Raw genomic sequence first — 18974 nt, forward strand, 5'->3', positions numbered from 1 at the left:
AATTACACTAAAATATGCAAATAAAGGAATTTTTTAATGCAAAATATACATATTTTTGTATTGATTTGGGGGTTAAAGGTGACTAAAAAAATGTTTTGAATGATTTTGTGAGATTCACCCAGAGCAGCTTCAAATACTGGGCTATGGCACAAAAATGAAAGTTTTTCACCTTTAGGGCCTCCAAAATGAAGTCCTGCACCACCAGCGACTCCGTATTGGACAGGCACACGCTGTCTTCACCGCTGAAGGTCACAGTGAAGGTCTCACAGCTGATTGGCTGGTCTTTAGTGGGCCAGTACACACACTCTCCCTCGCTGGTCTGTGACGGTCAGAAAATGAGAAGCCTTATATTAAATAGGGATGTTTGTAGAACTATAAATGTGTATAAATGTGTGTGTGTGTAGCTCACCAAGCTAGGAGTATCAGGCAAGGAAACTATAATCTGTGCGTTGTGATCCCAGATCATCCTCCAGAAGTCCTGTATGGTGTTTGTCAGAGGATTCTGGGTAGCGATGAACTCACGGCTCTGATGGTACCCCTGTAAACGACAGACTCATTGAATCCTAATACCATATCACCTAGGAATACAAACAGGAACATCAGAACAAGAGACTTACCAATAAATACGAAGCATTGATGTAGTCTGATGATTCTCCAGGTCCTGTAGACAGACTGACCCTTGACCTCTCCACTGAAGCACAGATGAGAGGACATGAGAAGATAAAGATCATCCGTTACAGTTTACCAAACTAAAGTCCCTGAATGAACTCACTGAGAATGGACATCTTTAAATACTCTTTTAAAAAAAGGTCTTGAACAAATTCTTCAAAAAATAAATAAGGAAAGGAAATCCTAAGACATTTATGATTAGGTTTTAACTGAAATGTTTGCAAATTGCATTGCTAATTTAAAATAGTAATTAACAGATTTAATAATTAATTAAATAAAAAGATTAACAGTAATAAAAACAGAAGTAATCTGAATATAATTCTTGGCAAAAAATATTAATTAATTAATAATTAAAATAAATTAATCATTAAAAATTAAAATACAGATGACATAAAAAAAATGAATTATATATAAATAAATAAAATAAATATTTATGATAAATAAACAATGATTTTAAAAAAAATCAACATTCAAAATAAGTAAATAATGAAATATATAAATAAAATACCTATAACATAAATAAATGTATATTATTAAATAAAATAATTATTTATAATAAACAATAAGAATATTTTAAAGAATCAATATTTAAAGTAAGTTAATGAATACATAAGTAAATTACTTTTTTTTAAATACCCATAACATATAGACAAATATGATGTTCATAAATAAAATAAAATAATTTATATATATAATTTATATTATATATATAATTATTTAATAATAAATAGTAAATATTTAAAATCAGTAAATTAATAAATTAATAAATAAACAAAAATAAATACATTTATAATAAATATGCTATAGTATTGATTTATTAATAAATATTATAATTTTTTATAAATAAATAAATGTTTATATTGCACACACACTCACCAGGCATGAGACACGACGTCCTGTTTTTAGATGCATTGCACTCCTTCAAAGCCACTGTGTAGTCACTCTGTTTCGCACAACTCTGACTGACCAGCTACAGGAACAACAGGAAGATTCATTTTAAGCGACTCATTGCTCAGAGTAATAAGGATAAAGAGGGGTTTACTAAACCAAGGGTCTCACCTTAAACTGTTTCTCCAGGCGGGTCTTTCCTGTAGGTCCCGGTATGAGGAGATCAGACACATATGTGTGAATGTGACTAGAAGAGACCAGTGTCTCTTTACCCCTGATGGCCTCCACTAAAGCATCATGGATGAAGACGTACTGCTCCTGCTCACACACACAAATGTGATGGATGCGACTTGACATAACCCGAAGTAGGTTTTGAAATATAGTAGGATGTGTTACCTCTGTCTGTACCAGGTAGTTCCTCTGGGTACGAATGTGTTTGAGGAATCCCATTATGTTCACGGTACTTTCCTCCTTTATCTGCTTCAACATGCTATCGATCACAATGTAAGTTCCTGTTCGCCCCACACCGGCACTGCAGATCACAAGTGCACACATTCAAACACATCTTAAAATGTTGTTGTCCGTCTCCATTTAGAAACTCTCACTTCAAGTCAAGTCACATTTATTTATATAGCGCTTTATATAATACAGATCAAAGCAGCTTCACAGTAATAAAAAAGAAAATGACAGTATTAATGTATTATTGTTGCAAAGTTCTTTAATTACAACACAAATACAATTTCAGCTGTAGAGACAACAGTATCATTATCATTATTCAACTCAATTTAGTTCAATAGCAAATTCAATGTTGCAAAGTTATGAAAAAAACTCAACTATAAAGCAGCTGTAAAGAAGATCATAAAGTGCAACAGTCAGTTCCAGAAGTAAAAACTTTTCTACGATAACTTTAACTATCTACTGTGAGCTACGAGGTTGTTAATCGATGGTATTTGCTTCTGTTGAAGGCATCAGCATGCTTTATTTCAACTTAGTTTTAAAATAATCATGCTAAACAGCCGAATTTGTGGAGAAAAACTACATTACCCATGATGCTGTATTGAAAATTCCACCAATTAGAGCCAAAGGTTGTTAGCTCCGCCCACTTCCATGAACAAACAAATTAAATAATAAGTCTCCCTATTGTCTCAAATTATAGACATTTTTAAATGGGTAGTTTTATATTTTGCTATCATTTTTTATTTGACTATGATGTTTGAATGCATCATGGGATTGTAGTTCTTTTTTTAACACTAAAGCGTTAAGTACACAGTCTTGTACCTCTGTATATTTGTCCGATTTCCAAATACTTTTTTTGCTTTAAATCAAATTTTGTAATGTTGCGATTCACCTCGTATCTGACTGGCTTGGTCCATGGCTTATATCCTTTTAACAAAGACTTTTTTGAAATCCCTATGGGAAAACCAGCATAGCTGAAAAGTGGACGGGCACTAACGCACTTAACGCACTGTCATTATTCAGCTCAAGTCAGGTCAATGTTGATCAGTTCAGTTCGGAGTTCAGAGTTTATCAATTATGAAATTAATTCAAATCTACTATAAAGCAGCTCTATAGATGGAAGACAATACTGTCATTATCCAGCTCAGTTTAGTTGAGCTTTTCTGCAGATCGATGACCATAGTAACTTCACCATAATAACTTGATGATTATTACTGTCTATGACTATTACCTGCAATGCACCACCACAGGCCCCATATCAGCCGTCCTGGCCTGTGAGGACACCCGCACAAAAGACAACAAGGGAAGAGTGTATTCTGGGACGCCCATGTCGGGCCACTGAGTGTAATGAAAGTGCAGCACCGTCCTCTCCTGACTGTGGCCCTTCTGTGAGCCCTAGTGGTGGAAAAAGACAGCGAAAAGTGTTGAGAACGGACAACACCCTCAAGGGTTTCTGTGGTAGGCGTTGAATGCCATAGTGACCTTCTTGATGTTAACGTTCCTCAGGGTGAATGTTCTCTGGGTGTAGTAGGCAAGGGTTTTGGTGCTCTTCAGTGTGACAAGGAAGCATCCATAGTCTTCTTGATTCTCCAGGGGCCAATACTGATCACACTTTCTCTGTTTGACACACACACAGCTTTATGAGAATTAAATAACATTGGTTTAGTCATCATTTTATATCAAAGTTAGCATATTTTGTTACTCAAAACCATCTAAATCAAGTGATAAAAAGCATTACCCGGCCCTTCTCCACCAGGTTAGTAATCATGACAATCACACCAACGTTTTGCTCCCATATCATCCTCCAGAAATCCTCCAGACTGCCTTTCAGTGGCCCCTGGGCGGCTATATACGCTTTTGGATGATTATAGCCCTAAAGATAATCATTCACAAACAGACCATGATCATTTCTACCAACACTAGTAGTGACAGACAGGTTAATATGCCCAATATTTAGTCATTTTGAGACCGGAGCCACTTTTGCTAGAATAATGACTGATTCTTAAAAACTGTCTGCGCGCCAGGTGCATGGTTCAAAAGGGTGTATGCGCGTGCGTTGTGGACACGCCTAAAGGCACATATTTTACTAACACGCTCTTTAAAAAAATCTAAATCTTTATATAGGCCACGTTTCCGCATTTAAATACGGGAGGGAATCCCCTAAATTATCATTCTGTGTGATGGTTGACTAATATATTGGGATGTTAGACACTTAAAAATTATATCAGATGTAGTGTACACTTACATCCACATAGTTGGCATTAATGTAGTCCCCTGTCTGTCCATCTTTGTCAGAGTTTTGAGAGAGTTTAACTCGACTGTGATCATCTGAGAGTACAAAATATGTCTTGTTAGTCATGTTTTTTGAGGGGGTTTTCTTGGTAATAAATGCATGTACATCTCTTATATTGGTATGGATGTGTGATATACAGGCCAGGATATTAATGTATCTGTTCTTGCTCTTATTGTCTGGGTGGTTGGAGGTGTCCGCAGTGATGCTGATGTCCGCCGTACAGCCCTGAATCTCCTGGAAGAAACGTTTCAAGCATTACTCAGATCATAACCATTATCAGACTATTTCACTTTATCATGCATACTACCCATGCAAAGGGCAACACTGACACGCAATGAACAGAAGAATAACAACAATGCAAAAGAATAAGTAACACTAAACAAAGGGAGATGTGTCTTACCTCGTAAGACTCTTTCAAGATCTAATAAGGGAGGGGGTGAGAATGCAGAAAAGCACAATGAAAGTCCAGGACAAACAGAGAGGCAGGTACAGGTACATGAGGCACGTTTTCATGCTACAGACGAGTTTAGACGGGGCTCTGTGTGGGTGTCCATGCAGTCAGTGGAGCCACAGTGAACAGTGTTCCCTCACACAGATCACCTCTTTACATGCTGCCCCATAGCACTCATTCCCATGAATTTATGACATCAATGCACTGTTTTATATTTTTACATGGCATAATAAGATGCAATGTTTAAGGTTATCTAGAAACATCAAGAAAACTAACTGTTATAAAATCACAAGTACCTCAAATTCTTTGGAGAACGTGTGATTTGCGTGAAGATCAGCAACATGTTTCACAAAATCCTTTACAGGGAGAGCTTCATTATCCTCTGCAATCAAAAAGAAAAATAATATTTAGAAACAAATAAATACATATAATATTATTATTTAAAAAAAATACTTAAATACTTTTTTTTCATAATAAATAAATACATTTAGGTAAATACTTTATTTATTTATTTGCATTTTCAATAAATAATTAATAAATGACTGTTTGTTAGTTTGTTTGTTTGGTTGGTTAAATAAATGCGATTAAACAAAAACAAATAAAAATGATTTAAATAAATACAATTTCTTTATTTTAATTATTAAATTGTTTTATTTGTTATAAATTTAAATAAACTATTTGTTTATTTAAATAAATGCATTGAAATAAATACAAAAAAATAATAAATATTAATAATAATAAAAATAATGTTTTACAATTACAAGTACAATTACTTAAATATGTATACGTAAACTTGTTTATTATAAAAGTAATTATAAGTCGTTGTATTTAATAGATAAATAATTTTATTTAAATTAATTTATTTGTATTTATTAAATAATTTAAATAATAATCAAATGTAAAAACTAAACAAAACTTAAATAATAAAAAACGTGTTGTTTCTATAAATAAATACATGTAAGAAAAAATATAATAATATTTGTATTTGTTACCTGTAGGTATAAGAAGAGGGGTAGATGTGGCTGATATGGCACGAGCTGAATTGTTGTCCTCTACATAAAAGTGTGCTGTTTGAAAGCATCTCCTGTAAGATACAGAGGCATACATTACAACAATTTGTATAATTTATTACAGCTAAAATGAAGAGAATTTGATGAGAATGAAAATGACACAAAAACGTAAAAGTAAAATGTAACGATGCAATATAGTGATGAAAATAATGCTGCAATGCAAATGATATTAGTGCTCCACAAAAATTCTTGAAACAATGTTGAAAGGGGATCAAGCAGCACAAACACTTGTAGCCAATCAGTAGTGTGTGTGTGTGTGTGTGGGGGGGGGGGGGGGGATGGGGGGTCCATGCATGATGTGGAAGGAGAGAGCGTGAGCAAGAGAGAGATTTAAAGAAAGACTGTAGAAAGAGAGATTCCCGAGAGACATTACAAAAGTATCAGGACAGTTTTGAGTGTCATTGTTTGTCTGGAGCTGCTGTGCCGCAGGCAAATAACAAACAACCTTACTTGTATATAGGCTTCTCTTGTGTACTGTATGTTCATTTTTGTTTCTTCCTTATTGTTCCTTCATCATCTTTGTTTTAGTTTTCACTAAGCATTATTTTCACACGTCAGCTATGATAAAGTGACTCTTGCGTTGCAAGTTTAGGGACGGAGCAATGAAGGAAAGATTGAGTTTGTTTGGGTTGATTTCAAATATCCCAGAAATCGTTTACTGCACCTGGTGCAATGGGTGAAGGTAAATCTAGTGTATGTAATCTCAAAGCAAACATTCACACACTGATGTGTGTTTGAGGATGTAGTACCTCCAGTAGATGAGAATGCCCACCAGCACCAGCAAACACAGGATCGTGAGTGTGGACACCACAGCCAGAGGAACAACGGTCCTTTTCTCTTTCTCTGTTCCTCCAACCATCCCGACACGAGACTCCGGACTGCTGTTACTCGCCTCTGATGATGGAGACAGGAGCAAAACAGTCCTTAATAAATCCATTAATGAATGATCTCATGGTAAAATACATAACATGATATTCAACATATTTAAGGAGCTACAAATTCTGTGGATGTGTCTACATGCAGCCAAATAATGACTGCTAGCTCATGGAAAAATAAATGATCCTATTCATATTGATTGCAATATTTTCTAATCTGAAAGGATCTTAACTCTTAATCCTAATCTTAATCTTATTATGCCAGAAAATGTATATTATATTATACCTTTTCTTTAGTATATGTAAATGATCTACAGAGTTACAAAGCACAAACTCCACACAATCTCTCCAACAGAAAACACTTTCCTGACCCTGCCATTGTTTCTGTGACTGAACTACAACATCATGTTAAATATTTCCATAATGTCCGCCTACTGGTTGCTTTGGCCCACCCTCAAAAAACATGTAAGTGATTTTGATATGTCGAGGACAGGTTAGCGGCGAGGGCAAAAACATTGTACAGACTTTCAATAGACTGGAGCAGGGATGACGACAAAAGATTTTGCAATGGGGTTTTTATATAAAAAATATATATATATATTTTATTTATAAAGTAACATAAGCCTGTGGTAAACAAACATGGCAATACTTTGTAACTAGAGAAGACAGTTTAGAGTGTAAGTATGTGCAGTTTACGTAAAGTATCATCCCTCATAAGTTGAAAACCCCAAAGGAAAATCTTGAGGGAACCCAAGGTGAATTATTCTCGATACTGATGGCATTGTTACCATAGATATAATACTCTTTACAGAAGCTCAAGAAGCCTCGGGACCTGAAACCCAATTATGGTATTGGCCGTTACATTCTTTGACACATGCTCTAAGTAATTGACCAATCACAACAACAGAATGGGCAAGCTGACCAATCATAGAAGACTGGGCTTGTAGGAAAGGCGGGGTTTAAAGAGATGGGGTGTTTCAGCCAGAGGCTGAAAAGGGTGCTGCAGCAAGGTATATGAGAAAAATTATGTTTTTTAAATGTTAAATCATGTAAATGTTTTCCAACAGACCCCAAAAACTTGATATGTAAATGAGCATTCATTTTGCAAATCTGTGATTGCCATTCTTGTTGTTCAAACTTCTGTGCAATGATCTGGAATTATATAAGAAGTCATGTTTTTCGTTCTCCAAATGTTTTGACATCATGTGCAAGTTTTACCTGTATCCTGGTCTTCCTCTGACTCTCGGATAGCGAGTTCAGGAATTATGAGCTGAATGGGAAAATCATCGATTTGAGAGGTCACTGACTCTCCTTGACCTGAGCCAGTGTCAGACCCAGCCGACCAGGTCACCCATGAGAGAAAGGCCTGGCTGTCTGGTCCTCCAGTGGTGGCATCCTCTCGCTCGCTCTCAAAGTAGAAAGTAGAGGACAGTCCCTCATTATTTTCATCTCCAGTTTTACCGTTGTAGCTCAGATCGGAGTCTTTGGGTGCCGACCGTGATTGGTCGAGCTCCCATTCCCGGTCAAGCTCCTCCAGGAAGATCGCGGACCCTGATCCGCTGAACTCTCCCTGCCCGTCTAAAGAAGGTACTTGAGCAGATCCCTCATCCAAAAAGATGGTTGAGGAGCGGGTGAAGGACTCATAGAGATTTGTGGCATCACGAGTCGTCGATACGCTTTGATTACTGAGGGATGTGGCTGTAACAGAGTTAAGACTTCAACTCTCCGCTCAAAAAAAAAAACATTTAGGCCGGAAGAAAGAAGCGCTTGGAAGAAAGAAATGCATATCTTGCAATAACTAAAGCCACCACCAAGGGGGCGCCATCACCATGCGCAAGAGAAAGAAGGCAAAGGTTGAATGCACAAGAGAGAGGAACCGCCACCGCGCGTTGAACATTTGAAGAGCCAACCAGCCGAGAAGAGAGAGAGCCCAGCAGGTGCATTACAAATGGTGGATGTGCAAAGCTTTTCGAGAGTATCTGTGGCACAAAATGGTGCACCTCCATCATCACCTTGAGCACAGTGCGCTTCTGGAAGTTTGGCTACTTGTTAACACTAACAGTGATTCCCAACCAGGAGTAGCAGATTTAGAAAGTTTTGCTTTGTTAAACCTGCATGTTTTTGTTACCTACAAGTGTCATTAACATTTGTACAAATTACATTGTATTCACTTGTGGGTGATAATTATAATTCTTTTGTATTTAAATGTCACTGTGAAATTTATATTGTGAAATTTATATTGTGAAGCGTCTCATCTGGGTTCCATTTAGAAAAATGTATCATTAGATCTCACAGAAAGTTTCTCTGGAACAGTCAAAACTTGTGAAAACAAAAATGCTGGCGAGTCTGTTTTTAACCCCCAGCATTTATTAATTTGTAGCTTAAAAGCTACAATATCATTATAAATATCGTTGTAAAGCTAAATAAAATGTATTGTGGTTTGCTCTTAATTGTATTATGAATGTGCAGTAGTGTACTTCAAATAGTAAAATTGTATTTTTAAATAATAGTACTGTTTTGCACATAATATAATATTAATGAAATGAAAGGCCACTTAAAGAGTGCACTTTCAATGCAACACTTCTAAAGGCACAATATGTAAGATTTTTGTATTAAAAATCCCAAAAGTTAAATGTTATATATTTTGTTGACTTGTTTACTTGCATTATCCCAAATGTTTCCATGAATGTTTAAAGCCAGAGATAAATATGCAAATAAAACTCATCAAGTTACGCCTTTGATTTGAATAAGCGGCTTCTAGCTGCGAATAAATTACATAGTGTGGCTTTAAAAACCTTAAAAGGTATATTTTTAAAGCATATTATTTCCCTAATATAACATCTACTACTTTTTCACAAGGTGGACAAAAGGGACAGTTCAACCAAAAATGAAAATTCTGTCATCATTAACTCAAGTTGTTCAGAACCTGAATCAATGTCTATCTTGCACTGAATAAAGTTATTTTAAAGAATTTTGGTAACCAAACAGTTTCTGGTCCTCATTGATTTCCATAATATTTTTTATACTATGAAAGTCAATGGGGACCAGCAACTGTTTGGTTACCAACATTTTTCAAAATATCTTTCCTTATGATCAACAGAAGAAAGAACATCATGCAGGTTCTGAACAGCTTAAGGGTGAGTAAATGATAAACTATCCCTTTAAGAATAACTGTTGGGAAACACTGCTCTATAATGATGCAATCACCAAACTACTCAGGTACTATTGTTTGATTTTTCATAACCAGCGTTTCCATCACTTTCCTGCAAGCATGTTAGCATTTAGCGAAAGGGTTTGATTAAGCAAACACCCTGATCAAGTTTGTCTTACCATTAAACAGGGGCTGAGTGGTCTGAGAAATGATGCTCATAGATGCTGAAAGAGATGATCCAGTAGTCACAGTGCTTGCATTAGCTGTTGAAGTTGCATTTACTGTAGGAGTGATGGTGGTCGTCTTCGCTGCCTGTTTTGGCACCAGTCGTCCAGATGGAGCAGAAGTTGGTGAAGTTTTGGTTGTCGTGACTGAGGCCTCTTGGTTCTGATCACCTGGTGATGCTGTGAGAAGGTTGTCGTTTAGATCCGGTGCGGCTTTCGTGGAGCTGCCGTTGAGGACGTCCTCATAGTAGACGTCTGTGACCACCATGTTGCTGTGAGGAAGGTGGCCGCTCTCCTCTGGAAGGAGTTTGCTCACTGGCCGCTTGGTTTCATTTCTGGTCTTATTTTGGTCAGGTGACCATGACAGCGACGACTCCTCTGTAATTCTTCCTCTGACTGTAATTGGGGTTGTCCTGACAACAGGGAAAAGGAAGCCTGGTTGGTCTGTCGCTGTGGTGATGGAGATGGAACTTCCCGAATCACGGATGAGGGTTCGGCTGGGCGGAGACTTAGAAGCAGGTGGAGATGTTCCCTGAAATCAGAATACATCAAGCTCATAAAAACCATAAACATGCTCATGATGTGATTATTCATGAATAGTTTTATAGTCTACATTCAGAAAAAAAATGCACCTCAGTATAGTCCTCTGATTCATTTAGATCACTGAAGAGATCAGGCTCATTCACTGTAGGGTTAAAGAAAATATCGGTGAATTAAAAAGAATGATATACATTCACGCGTGTGTGTGTGTGTATTAATACTGTATAATAGGGTGAATAACACAAATAAATATCTGGGTCATATTTCACAGTAGAACAACAATTTTGCACACAAAAATAAAATAAAATAATAATAATACATTTTAAGATAATTTTTAGGTGACTTCAGGTGACTGGCGAAAAGCAGAGGTTACTTTAATTGTGATGAAGAAGAAAAAGAAATCTACTTGCGGACTGTAAGCAAGATGGCCAGAGCTAAAGGAACGAGTCCACAGATGCTTGAACTCTCTGCCGGGAGAGGCTAAGCCGCGCGAAACGAATGCTGTGTGAATCGTTCTCCGCTGCATATTTTACTACATGCTGTTTGTATTTTGCACTTTGCAGAATAAGATTTTCTTTATGGGGGCATTTCGTTTGTGTTCAGTCTTTCTAAGTTGTTGTCTATTAGTAAATATTAGGCTACAGGAGCAGCATAGAGCGCATTCTCGCGGCTATGTTTATTCTTGTCAGTCAGTATGAATTAAATTTGATATAAGTCGCACCTGACTATAAGTCGCAGGACCAGCCAAACTATGAAAAAAAGTGCGACTTATAGTCCGGAAAATACGGTAAATAATGTTGTGTTTCTCACAGAAACCGATCAGTTCGTGTTTTAAGAAATCAATGTGTCGTCAGGAGCAGCAGGGTTTTTGTGCACGTTGTCTAAGCATGTTTTTTTGTTTGTTTGTTTTGCTCTCATAGAATTGTTACCCATTCACACCATTATATGACCGACACACAGCAACGGTTGGAGTTAAAAATCTTAATTTGTGTTCTACTGGAGAAACAAACACACCTACATGTTGGATGCACTGGGGGTAAGCAGATAAACAACACATTTTCATTTGTGGGTGAACTATCCCTTTAAGCCAACACAAGACAGGTTTTTTTTAATAATTAATACATTTAGTAAAAAATGATCATAATAATACTTATAATTGTACTTAATAAATGTGCAAGATTATTAATACAGAAAGTATTATCCTAAACCTCAAAATTGTGGCTGTAATTAAATATTTGAACTTTTACTTTTGATATTGGTGTGAAATGTGACCCTGACAATTCTTGATATTTTTGTGAGATTCACAGATTTTTGGATAGATTCAGCATTACCAGGGTCTTCAAAAGGCATGTCCACAATAACCTGGTCACTCATTTTTCCAGTCAAGCCATTCATGCACAGCGCCACCACTTGGACAACATAGCTACTGTTCGCTAGCAGATTGTGGATAAGGGCCCCCTGAAAAAAAATAAGATTACTAAACCAGAACACCTGTTTTTAAACATCAGGACTAGTCTAACCTTGAACGACCAGCTATCATGTATCAATGTTGACGGAAATATCCTTGCTCACCACATCCTGGTCTCCATCTGTCAGATACTGTTGTTTGGGAGGGTCTTTGCCCTGCAGTCTTTGGTAAGTGACCGAGTAGCGCTCGATGGTGGTGTCATAGACGGCCCGTGGCCTCTCCCACGTCACCACGATGCCGGTGTAGTTCTCAGAGTCGGCCTGCACGTTTTGCGGCTCGGAGCTGCACACTAAATACAGAAAAGCTTATTTGAGCTGAATAATTACAGCTGAGTGGGTCATGATTAAGCAATACAATACTAAAGGATGATGGGATTTATTGTGAATATTCAGAGGCACTGAGAGAATATTATAATATTGGAAAGCAGCACATCATGCTTCATACTAAATTAAGGAGCCATAATTTCAGCCAAATAGCAACAAAATGACTTCTAAATCAACTCCGGTTGAAACAGAATTGGTGCGTTTGTTTTCTTGGAAAAGCTCCAAAGTGGGGTTTCCAAGCAACACACATTCACTGCAGGGTGTTTAAAAAGCGTAACGCATGTGTGTCCACGGTCAGAGGAGGAGGAGATGCATGCGAACACTCATTTGACCTTGAGAGGTGACCTCTCGCTCCTCTCTGATTCTCATTTTATATGTATCACGGACACATGAGTGTCTTTGTTCACTGCAAAAAATGCTTTTCTTACTTAGTATTTTTGTCTTGTTTCTAGTACAAACATCAAAAAATTCTTTAAAAAAGAAGTATTTACTAGACGAACAAAAGTAATTGTCTTGTTTTGGGAAAAATAACTCATAATTAAGAGTTTTTGCTTAAAATAAGCTAAATAATCTGACAGCGGGGTAAGAAAAATAATCTTAAAACAACATTATTTTACTTACCCCACTGGCAGATTGTGTAGCTTATTTTAAGCAAAACTCTTAATTTTAAGTTATTTTTTCCTAAAACAAGACAATTATTTTGACTTGTCTAGTAAATGTGTTTTAATGTAAGAATTTTTAGATATTTAGACTAGAAACAAGACAAAAATACTAAGTAAGAAATGCATTTTTTTGCAGTGTTAGGCTGCGCTGTGTGAGTGTGTAGAATGCATACTGGGTCCAGGGACTTCCTCTGTGCCTGTGTAGGACGAAAACACTTGTCCCATGAACTGCTGTTGTTGTTCTCTGTAGTTATTTTGCAGGTAGTCGGTTAACATGACGTATCCGGCCTGCTGTATGGTCATCACCTCACAGAACACCTCCAGCTACAAATACACACAAAAACGCACAAACAATGAGTCAAAATTGCAAGACCTTGCTTACAGTTGAATAATAATAGTAGTTTGGCTTAGTAACAGATACGACAAAGTTGATAAGTTTGGTCTTGGAGGAATAGATCTGCTACACTGCTGCTGTTATTGGTGAGTGACGACATGCTGATGTGAGCAAGTAAAATGCTGCTGCTGTACAATATAGCATGCATGAATTACCGTCGCAGATCTGTACAGGTGGAGCTGGGGAAGGTGAAGGGTTTCTGAAAGTGTGTTGCAACTGCTATAGAAAAGGCTGACCAGTGTTTGAAGGTTGAGCAGCGAGCTCATTGGCTACTGATACAGCAGGAACCAATCAGCTGTGCCCTATAGAGAATCATGTGTTTGCAAGCAGATTGAGTTAAGCACCTATCAACGTGCACCATCTAAATATTCATATCAGAACTTTATATTAATAAAAGTAATATAAAATGTGGTAAAAATGTATTAAAAATTTGTTACATTTTGTAAAAATAACATTAAATAAATAAATAAAAATTCTTTCTTTCATAATACATAAATATGATATTGGAAAATATAATAATAATAGTAATAATAATAATAATAATAATAATAATAATAATAATAATAATAATAATAATAATAATAATAATAATAATAATAATAATAATGTAAAAAATATTAAAAAGTAGTTACATTTAGTAAAATACCTTTGAAATAGCATTAAATAAAACTATACAATTGCACAAATATTTTTTCTTAATACATAAGATATTGGAAAATAATAACAATAATACAGTAAAAAATTATTAAAACAGTTACATTTAGTAAAATAAATAAAAAATACATTAAATAAAAATACACAAATGTTTTTCATAAGTCATAAATAAGATATTGGAAAATAATAATATAATAATAATAATTATGTAAATGTAGTAACAATTTATTGAAAAGGAGTTACATTTTGTAAAATACTTTTAAAATAATATTCAATAAAAATACACAATATTTACATAAGACATTGGAAAATATAAACAATAAACAAACAAAATATATTTAGAAGACAATTACATACATAAGAAACAATGTACAGTCAGCAGTCAATATAACCAAATAAACTCTTTTTCTTTTTTTTGATGATGATGACTGGCTGACTATACATAATCTCAGTTAGTTATGTCTGCATACAAATTAACTAACTAAAACAAACTAAATTGTGCAAGAAGAAAGAGCATTGAACAACAAACAGAAGGGTGAAATGGACCAAACAGAATCAAGTACTCCAGAGAGTAATGTTACAACAAAAATACAGGGCACGTATCAGAATTAACTTGCACAACCAAGTTTTACTAACAAGTTCATTTATTTATATATTTACAACCAAGTTTTACTAACAAGTTCATTTATTTATATATTTACTGTATTTAAATTGAATCAAGATAAATGAGTGTGAGTAGCTTTATATGCACGAGTGAATTTATGCAAATGCTGAACCAGTGCTAAAGATTCATCCGCTGTATATTAGCGTCCCTGTGTTTCGCACCATCAAATTTTCATGCTCAAGAAACAGGCTGTGCTTAAAGTGGATCAAGCATTAGAGCAAAGAAAAAATAGCTACACAACCGCATGACAAAAAAAACGCCTTGCATCTTAAAACTGAGCTTTAAAGTGCATCTGTATAAGAGGGGCAATGTTGTGTCCCCGGCACTGAGGGCTTATCTCTGATCCACACGTCAGGCGGCGGCCAGCTGAAATATTAAAGGGGGGGTGAAATGCTGTTTCATGCATACTGATCTTTTTACACTGTTAAAGACTTGGAATCCCATACTAAACATAGACAAAGTTTCAAAAGTTAAGGTGGACGTTTGATGGGAGTATTTCTTTGTCAAAAATACTACTTCCGGTTAGTCATAAGTTTCGGCAAGTTTTTTGAGATCATGCGTCCCCATTGACGTTAGTGGGGGCGGAATTTCCTTGTATGGGCCTTACGGACAATTCTACCGGAAGCGCGTGAGAGAGAGCGAAAGCAACAGCCTGCGCGTGAGAGAGAGCGAGGGAGAGAGCGAAAGCAACAGCCTACGCCCATCAAAGCGGGGCTTGTAGGATGCTGGACAGGTGACAATTACACATAGCACATAACAATGTCACCAAAAAAGTGGGTTTTTGGTTGCCAGACCAAGACAGTCCTGCACAGATTCGCCAAAAACCCCGCGTTAAGGCAACAGTGGATGTAATTTGCTTTTCCGGATCAGCAACTGAGTTGCGCGAATGTTTATATCTGTTCGCTGTTTCATAAACAAGGCCCAGCTCGACGCCGAATTTTCCCAATCGCCTAATGCTGAAGGATGGAGCAGTCCCAACGTTAGAAGGGTGAGTGAGACTGCTTTTAGTCACCTTACTGTCTACACAAACCACGCGTAAACACACAAACACACGTGCACAACTGCACTTCCCACATGTACACCTTCAAAGACAAAAATACGACGATATAATTCAAGTATAAATATGTAAATAACACAAGCCGCTAAGCATATTATATAGTTAGTGTATAACTTGTAACTTACCACATACAGACGTCCTGCTCTAGTCGTTTTTGCTGCTGCTCCTGTTCAACTGCAGCCTCTGGGTCTGATTCCGGATCATAGATGTATGGCTGTATCCGATTAAAAGCCATATTTTTATTTTGAATAAAGTTTTTTTCCGCTGTTAGGGATGCACTCGACTCAACACACAGCGCGCTGCTGCACACGTCATTATTTAGCTCCGCTCACACGACACGCCCCCACCCGCTCGGCTTTTTTCGGAAAGACTCGGAACAGCGCATCTTTCTTATATAATTATTAAAAAAATAAAAACTTTTCGGAGATATGCAGGATGCAATGCTACTCTATAGGTACTCAAGATTGACATGACACTGACTGAAACTGAGTGTTTCACCCCCCCTTTAATGCACGCGCCTCCTTTTGCTCAAGAATAGCTTAAAGGGGCTGTCAGGGTTGTGCTCATCACGTTCCATTTTTAGGAGAGGGGTATCTCTCTCTCTCTCTCACACACACACACACACACAAACACACACACACACACACACACACACACACACACACACACACACACACGTAGTGTTTCCATGTTTTATGGGGACATTCCATAGGCGTAATCGATTTTATACTGTACAAACCGTATTTTCTACCCCCCTACACTGCCCCTGCCACTAAACCTGCCCATCACAGGAAACATTCTGCATTTTTACTTTCCCAAAAAAACTCATCCTGTGTGATTTATAAGATGTTTTCCTCATGGGGACCAAAAAATGTCCCCACAAGGTCAAGGATTTCGGATATTGCCATCTTTGTGGCGACATTTTGTCCCCATAACGTAGTGATTACTAGCACACACACACACACACACGCACACACACATACACACACACAGCCAGTGACCCCAAACTTCTCACTAGCCTGATCTTCAAGTCTGTTCTGACTTTATTTAGCCAAATTATGTGTTGCACAATGATGTGATGTCCTGACCTGGGTTTCTGAGATGGCCACTGTGTTTTTAAACACAATCCACTCCACGTTCTCCGAGCAGGGCGGCGCGGTGAGTGAGCCGTTGTACATGAAGTATTTTTCGGTGGACTGTGGGAGCAGAGCCAGCAGAGAAAATGCTTCCAGCGGGCTGCTTTTACCTTAATGTCAAATAGAAGCATGTTTATGTGTTATTGCAGTTATGCCGATGGAACAATGAAAATTATAAGTGAAAAATAAGTATGTACCAAAACGGCTCACGCTGTTCACCCCATCAATGATGGCCACATAATTCTGGTTGTCTTCAAAGCCAGCCTAAGAAACAGACCAAGGCTTTTAAGGTCATTATCATAAAATGGTTGGAGATGCACAATGCAGTGATGACGTTAAACGGGTTAATATACAGATGTGTATAAGCATGTATGATGTTCACAAGATGAAAACATCACCTCAAAAAGGACAGCTACAGCCGTTATCTTTCCTCCGCTACTTATCGCCTCATCAATGGATTTAAACTCCTCTTCATCAAAACAAAATATCTGCATCTGAGAGAGAGAGAGAGAGAGAGAGAGAGAGAGAGAGAGAGAGAGAGAGAGAGAGAGAGCACTTTATTTTATAAAGTCAACATGAATTCATATTTGACTTTTATTTTATCATGGTATGATTCATTTTATACCATGCTAATGCATATGTACACACACACACACACACACACACACACACACACACACACACACAGACACACACACACACTGAAAAATGCATTCATATATACACTACCAGTCAAAAGTTTGGACACGCCTTCCCCTCAAAGAGAATGGGAAAGTGTCCAAACTTTTGACTGCTACTGTATGTACATATATAAAAATATATATATTTATTTAGCGGAAATTCAATAAAAATGTGATATTGCCTATTTTTATATTAATGGAACAGAATGTAAAGTATTGTTTTGGTTTCTTTCATGGCATCGCCAATGATTTTATGGTTTATTAATCAATAATAAAGTCATTATTTATTGAATTTACAAAAAGATTTCAACACACATACACATGTATATACAATTTATTTTCAACATACTTGAATTTGTATTTCATTTCTTTTAATTACATTTATACACTGTAAAACATTTATTTTGTTATAATTAAACTGACTTTAAAAAAATGTATCTTGTATAAATTATAAAAAATGTAAAATTGCTTATTTCAATTTAAAATGTAATTTAAAAACATGTCAGGACTTATTGATCATATTTTTTACAGGGTAGATATTTAATTTATTTGTAATTTTATTGACATAACTTAAAAAACATAAGAATATTCATAATGAATGCATGATAAGAAAATTATCTAAAATAAATAAATAAATAAAACCTAGAATTCCAGGAATTAAATACATTTTATTTGCTTTCTTTCTTTCACTTCCCACTGAATATTGTTTCAACCATGAATATTTCATGTAAGAAACGAAATGCAGGTCCATGTGATCTTCAATCTTCCAGAGAACACGATTCACTGTGATTTATACTTGTGGTGAACTTTACCTCCAGAGGGAACCTGTTGCCGTCGAGGCTGTGTTCAGAGCCGTCTGCAGTGGCGTTACATCGGCCCCAATGGAACGTGATCCTGCCCACTTTAAACCTGGATCTCAGCCCACCTCCACTTATGAAGTACTGACCGTTCAGACTGATTACCACTGAGAAACATGACACACACACACACACACACACAAACTCAATGACTGCCTCACGAATCCACATGCAAGCCATGTGCAATTGTGTTCTTCATTCAGCATTCCTAATCGCTCATACTTCAGCTTTCATCTTTTCACCTTAATAAAAGATACATTTTAAGCATTGCCTTTGTGCTGGAAGTGGAACAATCTGTCGTTCTCACAGAGTCAAATCAGAAGGTTCAATGCAAGCTTTTCTTATGTGCTCCTGTAAAAGCACAGACCGTCTAAAGACAACGAACCAGCTGCCAGTTACAGGAATGAGAAAGAAATACGATAGTCATTTCATTAGATTTTATTCTTCAGCAGCTCCATTAGT

The 18974-nt window shown here is 36.6% G+C and overlaps 1 protein-coding gene across 4 annotated transcripts in view; it reads right to left on the bottom strand.

Annotated features, from left to right (window-relative positions):
- Nucleotides 1–18974, bottom strand: part of ptprz1b (protein tyrosine phosphatase receptor type Z1b) — a 43660-nt gene that overhangs the window by 3271 nt on the left and 21415 nt on the right. The window contains exons 4-27 of one of the 4 annotated variants that reach the window (XM_067427365.1): nucleotides 18468–18619; nucleotides 17374–17469; nucleotides 17173–17239; nucleotides 16928–17085; nucleotides 13244–13394; nucleotides 12190–12374; nucleotides 11949–12075; nucleotides 10710–10762; nucleotides 10033–10609; nucleotides 6577–6721; nucleotides 5750–5841; nucleotides 5054–5139; nucleotides 4707–4727; nucleotides 4444–4540; nucleotides 4259–4341; nucleotides 3752–3886; nucleotides 3496–3630; nucleotides 3245–3408; nucleotides 1954–2089; nucleotides 1729–1875; nucleotides 1546–1639; nucleotides 618–691; nucleotides 410–538; nucleotides 170–319 (exon numbers count right to left, since the gene is read on the bottom strand). In XM_067427365.1, the coding sequence (XP_067283466.1) occupies nucleotides 170–319; nucleotides 410–538; nucleotides 618–691; nucleotides 1546–1639; nucleotides 1729–1875; nucleotides 1954–2089; nucleotides 3245–3408; nucleotides 3496–3630; nucleotides 3752–3886; nucleotides 4259–4341; nucleotides 4444–4540; nucleotides 4707–4727; nucleotides 5054–5139; nucleotides 5750–5841; nucleotides 6577–6721; nucleotides 10033–10609; nucleotides 10710–10762; nucleotides 11949–12075; nucleotides 12190–12374; nucleotides 13244–13394; nucleotides 16928–17085; nucleotides 17173–17239; nucleotides 17374–17469; nucleotides 18468–18619 (3254 nt within the window). Of the gene's footprint in view, nucleotides 1–169; nucleotides 320–409; nucleotides 539–617; nucleotides 692–1545; nucleotides 1640–1728; nucleotides 1876–1953; nucleotides 2090–3244; nucleotides 3409–3495; nucleotides 3631–3751; nucleotides 3887–4258; nucleotides 4541–4706; nucleotides 4728–5053; nucleotides 5140–5749; nucleotides 5842–6576; nucleotides 6722–10032; nucleotides 10610–10709; nucleotides 10763–11948; nucleotides 12076–12189; nucleotides 12375–13243; nucleotides 13395–16927; nucleotides 17086–17172; nucleotides 17240–17373; nucleotides 17470–18467; nucleotides 18620–18974 lie in introns of all 4 variants that reach the window. The other 3 variants (XM_067427366.1, XM_067427363.1, XM_067427364.1) reach the window with 3 other exon arrangements.

This window comes from Pseudorasbora parva, chromosome 20, assembly GCF_024679245.1.
Source record: "Pseudorasbora parva isolate DD20220531a chromosome 20, ASM2467924v1, whole genome shotgun sequence".
NCBI classification, from domain to species: Eukaryota; Metazoa; Chordata; class Actinopteri; order Cypriniformes; family Gobionidae; genus Pseudorasbora; species Pseudorasbora parva.